This window comes from Amia ocellicauda, chromosome 7, assembly GCF_036373705.1.
Source record: "Amia ocellicauda isolate fAmiCal2 chromosome 7, fAmiCal2.hap1, whole genome shotgun sequence".
NCBI classification, from domain to species: domain Eukaryota; kingdom Metazoa; phylum Chordata; class Actinopteri; order Amiiformes; family Amiidae; genus Amia; species Amia ocellicauda.
In genome coordinates, this window is record NC_089856.1 from 9,701,588 (window position 1) to 9,714,540 (window position 12,953).

The 12,953-nt window shown below is 42.5% G+C and overlaps 1 protein-coding gene across 1 annotated transcript; it reads left to right on the top strand.

The window, feature by feature from the left end:
- The first annotated feature begins 478 nt into the window (after positions 1 to 478).
- LOC136752729 (uncharacterized) lies at positions 479 to 7,603 on the top strand. The gene is made up of 6 exons (XM_066708281.1): positions 479 to 590; positions 3,793 to 4,116; positions 4,509 to 4,781; positions 5,108 to 5,455; positions 6,235 to 6,492; positions 6,975 to 7,603. Exons 1-6 carry the CDS (start codon positions 527 to 529, stop codon positions 7,187 to 7,189), a joined length of 1,482 nt encoding a protein of 493 aa, XP_066564378.1. The 5' UTR covers positions 479 to 526; the 3' UTR covers positions 7,190 to 7,603.
- Positions 7,604 to 12,953: the final 5,350 nt, after the last annotated feature.

The following is a 12,953-nucleotide window of genomic DNA, read 5'->3' on the forward strand; positions in this document are numbered from 1 at the left end:
AATCTGATTGATTGATTGCTTCTGTGGACAGGTGTCTTTTATACAGGTAACGAGCTGAGATTAGGAGCTCTCCCTTTAAGAGAGTGCTCCTAATCTCAGCTCGTTACCTGTATAAAAGACACCTGGGAGCCAGAAATTTTGCTGATTGATAGGGGATCAAATACTTATTTTCCTCATTAACATGCAAATCAATTTATAACTTTTTTAAATGTGTTTTTCTGGATTTTTTTGTTGTTATTCTGTCTCTCACTGTTAAAATACACCTACCATTAAAATTATAGACTGATCATTTCTTTGTCAGTGGGCAAACGTACAAAATCAGCAGGGGATCAAATACTTTTTTCCCTCACTGTATGTAGTGGGAGGCCGACATGTCATAAGCAATTCTTATTTTTAAGCAAATAGAGGAAGTGTAGGTATTGTGAAGGGTAACTTGTGTAATTGATTGCAAGTTGCATCAGTCCTGTTATAAGTCAGTGGAGAGACGCTGGCTCTGGTTTTGCTTCTTCACTGTCCAAGGAGCAGTATGAAGCCTGCGATGCCGTTTCTTCTGTTGGCCCTGTGGTTTCCACCTTCTCTGCTGGCACAAGGTAAGCTAAGGGGATCTTAGCCAGGTGCCTCTTGAAATTTGGGGAGCTGTCATTGGTAGGAAGGCAGGGTTAGGATATGGGGTTTGCATTATTTAGACCACTACGATGTCAATTATTCCTGTTCGTCATTTGAAGTCCAGCTATTTGGCTTTTTCTTAAGGTTAGTATATATCGTTCAGTTGATTGGATGAATTTGAGCTCTTTAAACCTTTGCGTGGTGCTCCACTGAAATCAATGTGTGTAGCGGTCCAACGATTACACACTTATCCTGTCTTGACTCTGATCAATCCACTGTAGACGTTAGAGTTGACGAAATCAGCCTCGATCAGATTCCTGCTGAAGACATCCCTGCATGAATATGGTTTCTTGAAGGATATTTCTTCAACTAAAAACGAACCCTAGACCAGTCTGGTTTTCAAATGGAGAGGTGGATAAGTCATCTGAAACCAAAGAATCACATTAAAGAGATGTGTGTGAGAATGAACAAATGAAAGGCTTGATGCAATCTGTTAAAATATTACATTATTTTCAAAAGGTGTTGGTTTATTTCTCTGAGAGGGTTTATTTTTAGGCAGTTGGTATAATGTAATCTAACTCTTGGTTCCTGGTTGGTCTCTCTTCTGCTGCAATCTAGATTTCTACACTCTTGAGGTAGAAGCTGTTTCAACATACAATAGAATGAATCACTGTCTTGTTTTTTGCCAATATACAGTGCATCCGGAAAGTATTCACAGCGCTTCACTTTTTCCACATTTTGTTATGTTACAGCCTTATTCCAAAATGGATTAAATTAATTATTTTCCTCACAATTCTACAAACAATACCCCATAATAACAATGTGAAAGAAGTTTGTTTGAAATCTTTGCAAATGTATTAAAAATAAAAAACAAAAAAAGCACATGTACATAAGTATTCACAGCCTTTGCCATGACACTCAAAATTGAGCTCAGGTGCATCCTGTTTCCACTGATCATCCTTGAGATGTTTCTACAACTTGATTGGAGTCCACCTGTGGTAAATTCAGTCAATTGGACATGATTTGGAAAGGCACACACCTGTCTATATAAGGTCCCACAGTTAACAGTGCATGTCAGAACACAAACTAAGCCATGAGGTCCAAGGAATTGTCTGTAGACCTCCGAGACAGGATTGTATCGAGGCACAGATCTGGGGAAGGGTACAGAAAAATGTCTGCAGCATTGAAGGTCCCAATGAGCACAGTGGCCTCCATCATCCGTAAATGGAAGAAGTTTGGAACCACCAGGACTCTTCCTACAGCTGACCGCCTGGCCAAACTGAGCGATCAGGGGAGAAGGGCCTTAGTCAGGGAGGTGACCAAGAACCCGAACTCTGACAGAGCTCCAGCGTGTCTCTGTGGAGAGAGGAGAACCTTCCAGAAGAACAACCATCTCTGCAGCACTCCACCAATCAGGCCTGTATGGTAGAGTGGCCAGACGGAAGCCACTCCTCAGTAAAAGGCACATGACAGCCCGCCTGGAGTTTGCCAAAAGGCACCTGAAGGACTCTCAGACCATGAGAAACAAAATTCTCTGGTCTGATGAAACAAAGATTGAACTCGTGTCTGGAGGAAACCAGGCACCGCTCATCACCTGGCCAATACCATCCCTACAGTGAAGCATGGTGGTGGCAGCATCATGCTGTGGGGATGTTTTTCAGCGGCAGGAACTGGGAGACTAGTCAGGATCGAGGGAAAGATGAATGCAGCAATGTACAGAGACATCCTTGATGAAAACCTGCTCCAGAGCGCTCTGGACCTCAGACTGGGGCGAAGGTTCATCTTCCAACAGGACAACGACCCTAAGCACACAGCCAAGATAACAAAGGAGTGGCTACAGGACAACTCTGTGAATGTCCTTGAGTGGCCCAGCCAGAGCCCAGACTTGAACCCGATTGAACATCTCTGGAGAGATCTGAAAATGGCTGTGCACCGATGCTCCCCATCCAACCTGATGGCGCTTGAGAGGTCCTGCAAAGAAGAATGGGAGATACTGCCCAAAAATAGGTGTGCCAAGCTTGTAGCATCATACTCAAAAAGACTTGAGGCTGTAATTGGTGCCAAAGGTGCTTCAACAAAGTATTGAGCAAAGGCTGTGAATACTTTTTTAAATACATTTGCAAAGATTTCAAACAAACTTCTTTTCATGTTGTCATTATGGGGTATTGTTTGTAGAATTGAGGAAAATAATGAATTTAATCCATTTTGGAATAAGGCTGTAACATAACAAAATGTGGAAAAAGTGAAGCTCTGTGAATACTTTCTGGATGCACTGTATCTCCTATTCATCTTCATGTAAATGACAGACCCTAAGAATTGGTGCAGCCAGCATCTCTTGCACACATTTCTAATCCAAACCAGTTTGATCTAGTCTATACTGGATCAGTGTCCCATCCTAGGTGGCATCTTGTACTCTTATTGCTCAAGAAAGCAGACTAAGACCTATGAGCCAGTTTTGTTAAGTACCATTTCACAAAGATCCTCTGAGAACAGGCTTGATGTGGGTCTTGGATTAATGAGCCTTGAACATTCCTGATCACCAGTTTCTCATTATTATATACTGTATACGTATTTTTTTTTTACACAGCATTAGTTTTTCTTTGTTATGTAGAAAAATTATGCATATTGCCCAATATTACCTAACAATTCTGTTCCTTCTCTTTTTTTTTTTTTTGTGGCCTTTCCTCTGTATCTGTCTCTTTTTCTTCTGCTTTCTGCCAGTTTCTCATTATTATATACTGTATACGTATTTTTTTTTACACAGCATTAGTTTTTCTTTGTTATGTAGAAAAATTATGCATATTGCCCAATATTACCTAACAATTCTGTTCCTTTTTTTTTTTTGTGGCCTTTCCTCTGTATCTGTCTCTTTTTCTTCTGCTTTCTGCCCTTTCTCCTCCTTTTCGTGTCATAGCTGAAAAAGACTGCTTCCCCCCCATCACCACCCATAACATCTGCTGATTTAAGATTGGGTTTAAGATCATATAGTTGGGGATCTCCAGTTTAGTATTTTTTTTAGTTTCTTTCTTCTGTGTCTCTCTCTCTCTCCGTTTATCCCTCTTTCCCTTCCTCCCTCCCTGGAATCAATAATGGCGGTTGCTTTTTTCCTTTAATGAGAGTTTTTCATTTTTCTTAATAAACAATGTGTAAAGTCTCTCTCCATCTCTCTTTTCCCTCTCCCCGTAGGCAAGGTGCAGTGGGAGGCGCTGTATTTCAGTGATGACACTCAGAAGCTCCTCTTGAGTCCAGTGAAGGCTCCAGAGCCTGGCAGAGTGATTTGGGAGTGGGCGCCACATGATGGTTTGCGGCAACAATACCTCACTCTGGTCGAAACCAGTTTTCCAAGCAAACAAAAATTCGATAACAAGAACTTTGGCCAACCCTTGGAGATCATGGGCGGCGTGCTGAAGATCACACAGCCCCGATTCAAGAACGCCGGTTACTTCACTCTGAGGCAACTGGGTCCTCAACCGCAGATCTTGGCACAGTATGACGTGACGGCAGTGCAAGGTTGGTGGCCGTAGGGTCTTAAATACCCTCTCTTAACTGTAATACTGTATTCTGTTTTACAGCTGTGTAGTTGTCATGCAGTCCTCAAGCTTCTGCAATCCAGACATGTTTTCTAAGTCAGGGATTCCCCAGGCTTGGTCCTGGAGCGCTTCCTGTGTCTGCTGGTTATCGTTCCACCTGAGCAATAATGTAGATCACCTTCAGATAATTCATTTCCAAAGACATGGTGTGGTTTCATTATGAGCAGTAATCAGCTATACTGAACTAATGAGATCTGTAATGAATTGGAACGTTCTGTCCACATCCCCTGATGTCTTGTAGAACACTGAACTGGTCTTAATACTTGATCTCTTTTGTTCTGACTTTAAAGTTGTTAATCTTTTCTTCTGAAGTCTTTCCCAAGACCTCAACTTTAGACCCCAGTGAGGACGTCACACTGGGCTGCAGGGCCTCTAAAGCCAGGGATTCCTACAGTCTCAAATGGAAAACCACCCCTGGATCCGACAGGAGCGGCAGCACCACAGAGCTGAGGTTTAATGAAACATCGTACCTCATAGTCAACCGAGTACACCACAAACCGGGCACAGATACATACGTTTGTGAGCTTCGGCTAAACAGGACCGTGGTTCACAGTAACTCGGCGGCCCTCACTTACACTGTCCAGCGTAGGTTGAGCTCTTACATTTTGAGGGGGGTGGGTCTTTTGAAATCACTACTCACATTCATCAATGTTAACCAGTTTATATCATCATATATTTACTTGATCAAGAGATACTTAGGGGTGACTTAAAGCAATCTAATTTGTTCAAGATATTTCCAAAACAGCAGTGAGACAACCTAAGGTCTGAATCTTGGAAGGTCTTGAAGCTTGGATGATGCCTATTTGAATAGTTTAACAGGGAATGACTGAAAGCATAGGTTAATGGTTGACAAACTCATTGCTACAGTGCCGGTAATGGTTTATTTGATGTGGGGTTGCTTGTCTCCACAGAAAACCTGCGCAGTTCTGTGTTCCGAGCCAGTGTGCCACGCAGCAAGATCACCATCGTGCCCAGAATCCGGACGCCCTTAGATCATGAAATCATTTTAAAGTCTCCATTCACCGTGCAGTGGGAACCCCGCCTGCTGGCCCAGGACCGCAAAATCATATGTCAGGGACAACCCAATGGAGCCTTCAGTACACGGTCCAATCACTTCAGAGACCGAATATCACCTTTTCTAGTTGGGGAGACTCTGAGATCAGTGAAGATTTCCACCACACTGTTTCAAGACGCAGGAGACTTTGAATACCTTGTAGGTTTCAAGAGTTTGAGATTTTTGCGGTTGACAACGATCATAGGTGAGTTTTTCACTTGGAAGCCACCCTCAGCCCTTTTGATTTTCAGGAGTCTTCTAACTCGGGGATCTCAAACAAAGGTCACCGTATCTTACGGCTATTGTTCCAATGCAGCTCCCAGTATTTGGTCATTGGTCTGATTAGCTGATTAACTGCATGAATTAAACGCATCTCAACAGATAGGCTGCAAATTAAGTTACAGATAGTGGGCACCTTGAAGCAAAAGACAATTTTAAACCATGCACTGAGAAAAGCCTTCAACCCATGTTCCATCTGTCTAATTGACTCAAAAAGTAGGCTAATTAAGTGATCAAGAGAGCTCCAGTTTGAACAAAAAGCAGAAGACACTGAGACCCACCAGGAAATGGGTATGAGGCCTGCTGCCAGGTTTGGCCAACTTAAGTTGAATCTAAAGTAAAAAAATAATAAAAAGCAATCCAGTACATATTAAGATGCCTCACAGGAAGGAGATAAAACTTTAAGAGCAATTCCAAGAACAGTGCGTCACGTTCCATTTGGAATGCTCCTGGACGGTCTCCCTGTCTTCATTTTATTAATGATGCCTTTCAAATAACAAACCTTCCTCTACCACAGGCATCTCAAACTCAGTTCCTGGAGGGGTCACAGTGTCTGTCTTTAGTTGGTCCGACGTTGAATTGGTCCGACTTGCTGATTAACAGGGTGATTTTAAGGCTCCACAGGCCTTAACAAACTATGTCAAATTGATCGTGGAATTGATTAAATAACTGTGTTTGAAAACCCCTGCTTTCTCGCATCCCCAGTCACAGCAGAGTCTTCCGTCTCTGCCAGTGGAGGGCTGCAAGTTTCCCTAACCTGCACGGCCTCTAGTCTCCCGGCCTCCACTCGCCTGCTTTGGATCGACCCCGATGGTAGGGAGGCTGCGGCAACACTGGACCTGCAAAGCAACTCTCTCACTCTGGGGCACCTTGAAATCCAGGCCCAGGCCTCACAGTGGAGCTGTGTGCTTTTTGAAGGAGAGATTCTGCGTGCCGTTTATCCGTACACTCTGCGCATCCCAGGTACGTAGGAGGGAAGCCTTATAAAAAGCAGGGTTTTCGAATGCCAGTCCTAGGCGGTTGCAGTGTGATCTGATTGGGAAGAATGAAAAGCAGAAGACCTTGTGACGCTCTAAGACTCACAGCCCCGAAAATAAAGGAAGAGGCTTTTTTTTTTTAAACCAGTTCCATAAAGTATCTACTTTTCCTGTTGCAGCCTGTAAGTGTAACATCATTCCTTGATGGTCTTCACAGCTGAAGCTGTCAATACAGTCACTTACAGCTCACTTTTCTTTGCATAGCCACTGTTGTCTGTGGGTTTCTTTTATGTCAAGCAGAAGGATTTTGAATGACCTATAAGTCTGTGACATTTCGAGTTGCTTCAGGAGAGCATAGAACATTTTAGGGTGTTATTCACTACTGCCTTCATGCTATAAGATTGTGAACATTTCAACAGGGGGGATCCCATGAAAAGACCCACCTTGATCTGTTCTTTCTTTCCACAGACCAGAATTATCACCCCTCAGATGCCATTGCATTGTGGGTGCTGGTGGGATACCTGGGAGTGAAGGTGACAATCTTGGTGTGGCTCTGTTGCCTCTTCTGCAAGTGGGTGGCAGGAGAGCAAAAGAAGCACCAGGCCACACCGCAGGCTAAGGTGGCTGACGGACGGCACGCCGCCTCACCTGGGAGTGCGCCACCTGCGGGGATAATAAGATAACAAGCTGTGGCCAGTGGATCAGAACTGGGTTGCCACAAACACAAACCTTATTTTATACTTTTCCTATAAGCAGTTTATTATGGAAAGGAATGCAACTACCCTGGAATCAAACTGGGGTAACACTTTTGTTTGGGAAAGTATTTGGTTAGATTCCCCAACATAAAAGGTAAAGGGATGTGTTGATACTGATCTGTAATGCATAATGATTCCTGTTGTCCTGATGCACAAGATCAATCCTAGCCGTGTATGGCATGAACAGAAGATGGCGCTAAAGACTTATATTAAGGAGCAAAAAATATATATATATTCAAATAGTACTGACTGTATTACATTGTGGTGCCTGCGCTGAGAATGTTGTGAAAAATGCTTTCAGATGTAAATATATATATATATATAATAAAAGGAAAATGGGAACAGTTACAGTCTTACAACGCTTGGAGGAAAGCCGTGCTTCCTGATCTCAGTGTGGAATACGCCGGTCTCAGATTTCAAGGTTAGGTTCAATTCCAGTTCCAGCACTAACATTGTTGGTAGAAAGCCAAACCAAGGCAGAACTTTAAGAAAGAGCTCATATACCTTGTCCTGTCATCTGGAGATGAGGGCTGGAGGATTTCTATTATAGGATCTGGGCTTTGTCAGAACTGGCAGCAGTGTGGAGAAGTGGTTGGGGCTCTGGACTCTGGAGTGGAGAATTGTGGGATCAATCCCAGGTGGGGGACACTGCTGTTGTACCCTTCAGCAAGGGACTGTACCGAGACTGATTCAGTAAGAAAACCGCTGTATAAATGGGTAATTGTATGTTAAAAAAATGTGATGTAGTGTAATAATTTTAAGTCACCCTGGATAAGGGCATCAGTTAAGAAAGCCAGTAAACTGATTCTCTTACGCAGCTGCATAAGAGACAGGGGTTATTAAAAAGGTTTGCAATAATGTCATATCCAAATCAGCTGCTAGAGCCCGAGCAGTGGCTGCCCCTGTACTGGAAGTGTCTCGGTACCCTCCCTGGCCACTGGCACTGTCTCAGTTGGTTTGTGGGCTGAATTTTAAGAGGCCTCATTTCCACAGCTTGGCGCTTACCTAGGGAGACACTGTGTTACAGAACTGAGTCCGCTTTCTGCTTCTCTCTCCCTGTAGCTCTCTGCTTCTGTTTAGCTTGGACAGAGGCTCTAATTGAATGGGTTGGCTGCCCCTGTTTTAATAAAAGTCTTTGGCTCTTTTTACAAGCTCCGTAAAAGCTGGGCTCTTACCGCACACAAGGGGTCTCGTCTTGATAAAGCACCACAAGACTGGAGCTATTTTCACAGCGTGCTGCAGGGGAACCCTGAGAGATCGTGCATTTTCATCTCCTGGACTGAAACTTAAAGTAAATTTTGTATTCTGTTTTTAATTCTCTGTGTTCTGTGGATATATATATATATACAGTCAGGGAAAAAAGTATTTGATCCCCTGCTGATTTTGTACGTTTGCCCACTGACAAAGAAATTATCAATCTATAATTTTAATGGTAGGTGTATTTTAACAGTGAGAGACAGAATAACAACAAAAAAATCCAGAAAAACGCATTTCAAAAAAGTTATAAATTGATTTGCATGTTAATGAGTGAAATAAGTATTTGACCCCTTCGACTTAGTACTTGGTGGCAAAACCCTTGTTGGCAATCACAGAGGTCAGACGTTTCTTGTAGTTGGCCACCAGGTTTGCACAGGAGGGATTTGGTCCCACTCCTCTTTGCAGATCCTCTCCAAGTCATTAAGGTTTCGAGGCTGACGTTTGGAAACTCGAACCTTCAGCTCCCTCCACAGATTTTCTATGGGATGAAGGTCTGGAGACTGGCTAGGCCACTCCAAGACCTTAATGTGCTTCTTCTTGAGCCACTCCTTTGTTGCCTTGGCTGTGTGTTTTGGGTCATTGTCATGCTGGAATACCCATCCACAACCCATTTTCAATGCCCGGGCTGAGGGAAGGAGGTTCTCACCAAAGATTTGACGGTACATGGCCCCATCCATCGTCCCTTTGATGCGGTGCAGTTGTCCTGTCCCCTTAGCAGAAAAACACCCCCAAAGCATAAGGTTTCCACCTCCATGTTTGACGGTGGGGATGGTGTTCTTGGGGTCATTCCTCCTCCTCCAAACACGGCGAGTTGAGTTGATGCCAAAGAGCTAGAATTTGGTCTCATCTGACCACAACACTTTCACCCAGTTCTCTGAATCATTCAGATGTTCATTGGCAAACTTCAGACGGGCCTGTACATGTGCTTTCTTGAGCAGGGGGACCTTGCGGGCGCTGCAGGATTTCAGTCCTTCATGGCGTAGTGTGTTACCAATTGTTTCTTGGTGACTATGGTCCCAGCTGCCTTGAGATCATTAACAAGATCCTCCCGTGTAGTTCTGGGCTGATTCCTCACCGTTCTCATGATCATTGAAACTCCACGAGGTGAGATCTTGCATGGAGCTCCAGACCGAGGGAGACTGACATTTATTTTGTGTTTCTTCCATTTGCGAATAATCGCACCAACTGTTGCCACCTTCTCACCAAGCTGCTTGGCGATGGTCTTGTAGCCCATTCCAGCCTTGTGTAGGTCTACAATCTTGTCCCTGACATCCTTGGACAGCTCTTTGGTCTTGGCCATGGTGGAGAGTTTGGAATCTGATTGACTGATTGCTTCTGTGGACAGGTGTCTTTTATACAGGTAACGAGCTGAGATTAGGAGCACTCCCTTTAAGAGAGTGCTCCTAATCTCAGCTCGTTACCTGTATAAAAGACACCTGAGAGCCAGAAATCTTGCTGATTGATAGGGGATCAAATACTTATTTCCCTCATTAACATGCAAATCAATTTATAACTTTTCTGAAATGCATTTTTCTGGATTTTTTTGTTGTTATTCTGTCTCTCACTGTTAAAATACACCTACCATTAAAATTATAGACTGATCATTTCTTTGTCAGTGGGCAAACGTACAAAATCAGCAGGGGATCAAATACTTTTTTCCCTCACTGTATATATCACATATACATATATAGCAGTATACATTTATATATAGTATAAATAGTATCTTTTTATGTTTACATGTATTTTGGATTAGCGTTAATTTTGGAAAACAAGTGGACTTTCTCGGACCATCTGTCCAATCTGTCTTTCTTTCAGTCTTTGACTATCTACATCTAGTGCTGAAATTCTTTTCCCTCGGCTATTATGTATTTTTTAAAGCCCTCCCCCCCCATATCCTGGCAACATAATATTTTTGCTGTTGTTGAATAGCTGGAAGTAACAAAGGCACTTGCTGGGGAGCGTGACACACCGTCACTGACATTCCCTGGCACAGACACTGGCACTGCGGCCCTTGTGCAGTCAGCATAAAGCAGCTTCCTCTACTTCCAGACTGTGTAAGAGACAGTTTTGAATCTTGTACAGTACACTCTCTTTAAGGCATTACAAAATATAATGCAGTCCCTTCATCTGTTTCACATATGTATTTTAAATTCGGTGGATGATTGATTGAATTAATGCCATTAGCCCTTGGTTACCCATGCCAAGCCTCGATATCAGTGTGTGCCAACCACATGCCAAAGTGTTATTATAGTCTGCAAAATGTATAAATATATTCAGCATCAGGGGTTTCATGCAGCTAAATGTTTTGGGGGGGCACAGTCAGAAAACAAATTATGATTGTTACAAATAGCTGGTATTTAATTTATAGATTTAAATATAAGTGTACTTTAATGTATTGCTCCACTGTTTTTGTAGTATTCTAAGTACTGGTATTTCTGATACCAGTTACTGTTAAAACATCTTCGCTTGGGGTTCTATAAGGGTATATAACACTGCTGGAGTGGGACCCTTTCTTATATATTAATCTCTTGCCAGTCGATCTTTTGGCACAATTAAACTTGTCTCTGTTTTCTGATCATGGGAAAAAAGTCATTAAAAATGGTTTGCATAATGCATTGTACTACAAACTGTAAGAACAATTAAGTCAATGTAATTGCAACTGAAGCTTGTTACAAAGTTCCACTTTACTTTATTACTAAAGCATGTATTTGGATTTGTTGTACTCTTTCTGTTTTAACTGTGTCGCTCTAAACAATAATCCCCACCTCCTACCTTTCTGACCCTCACTGGCACTGCTACTACTGATACTACAGCTGGTTTCAATGAACACTTCAGTCTCAGGGTTTAAAAATAAATACACTGAATATGCTTTAATATATATAATACTTTAATAATTAGTTGTCATTCATTTAAGCAACAAATACTGAATGTAGGCCTATACTTTTTGTCACTAAACCCACTCTCTATGTGAATAAGAAATAATTATTCGCTCATGAAATAAGTAATCAGTAATACAATATTGTGTTTGTAATCGATTATTTATATATATATATATATATATATATATATATAGTATACACTCACCTAAAGGATTATTAGGAACACCATACTAATACTGTGTTTGACCCCCTTTCGCCTTCAGAACTGCCTTAATTCTACGTGGCATTGATTCAACAAGGTGCTGAAAGTATTCTTTAGAAATGTTGGCCCATATTGATAGGATAGCATCTTGCAGTTGATGGAGATTTGTGGGATGCACATCCAGGGCACGAAGCTCCCGTTCCACCACATCCCAAAGATGCTCTATTGGGTTGAGATCTGGTGACTGTGGGGGCCAGTTTAGTACAGTGAACTCATTGTCATGTTCAAGAAACCAATTTGAAATGATTCGACCTTTGTGACATGGTGCATTATCCTGCTGGAAGTAGCCATCAGAGGATGGGTACATGGTGGTCATAAAGGGATGGACATGGTCAGAAACAATGCTCAGGTAGGCCGTGGCATTTAAACGATGCCCAATTGGCACTAAGGGGCCTAAAGTGTGCCAAGAAAACATCCCCCACACCATTACACCACCACCACCAGCCTGCACAGTGGTAACAAGGCATGATGGATCCATGTTCTCATTCTGTTTAGGCCAAATTCTGACTCTACCATCTGAATGTCTCAACAGAAATCGAGACTCATCAGACCAGGCAACATTTTTCCAGTCTTCAACTGTCCAATTTTGGTGAGCTTGTGCAAATTGTAGCCTCTTTTTCCTATTTGTAGTGGAGATGAGTGGTACCCGGTGGGGTCTTCTGCTGTTGTAGCCCATCCGCCTCAAGGTTGTACGTGTTGTGGCTTCACAAATGCTTTGCTGCATACCTCGGTTGTAACGAGTGGTTATTTCAGTCAAAGTTGCTCTTCTATCAGCTTGAATCAGTTGGCCTATTCTCCTCTGACCTCTAGCATCAACAAGGCATTTTCGCCCACAGGACTGCCGCATACTGGATGTTTTTCCCTTTTCACACCATTCTTTGTAAACCCTAGAAATGGTTGTGCGTGAAAATCCCAGTAACTGAGCAGATTGTGAAATACTCAGACCGGCCCGTCTGGCACCAACAACCATGCCACGCTCAAAATTGCTTAAATCACCTTTCTTTCCCATTCAGACATTCAGTTTGGAGTTCAGGAGATTGTCTTGACCAGGACCACACCCCTAAATGCATTGAAGCAACTGCCATGTGATTGGTTGATTAGATAATTGCATTAATGAGAAATTGAACAGGTGTTCCTAATAATCCTTTAGGTGAGTGTGTGTGTATATATATATATATATATATATATATATATATATATATATATATACACCGATCAGCCATAACATTATGACCACCTGCCTAATATTGTGTAGGTCCCCTTTTGCATATGTAAAAACATTAAATACATACAA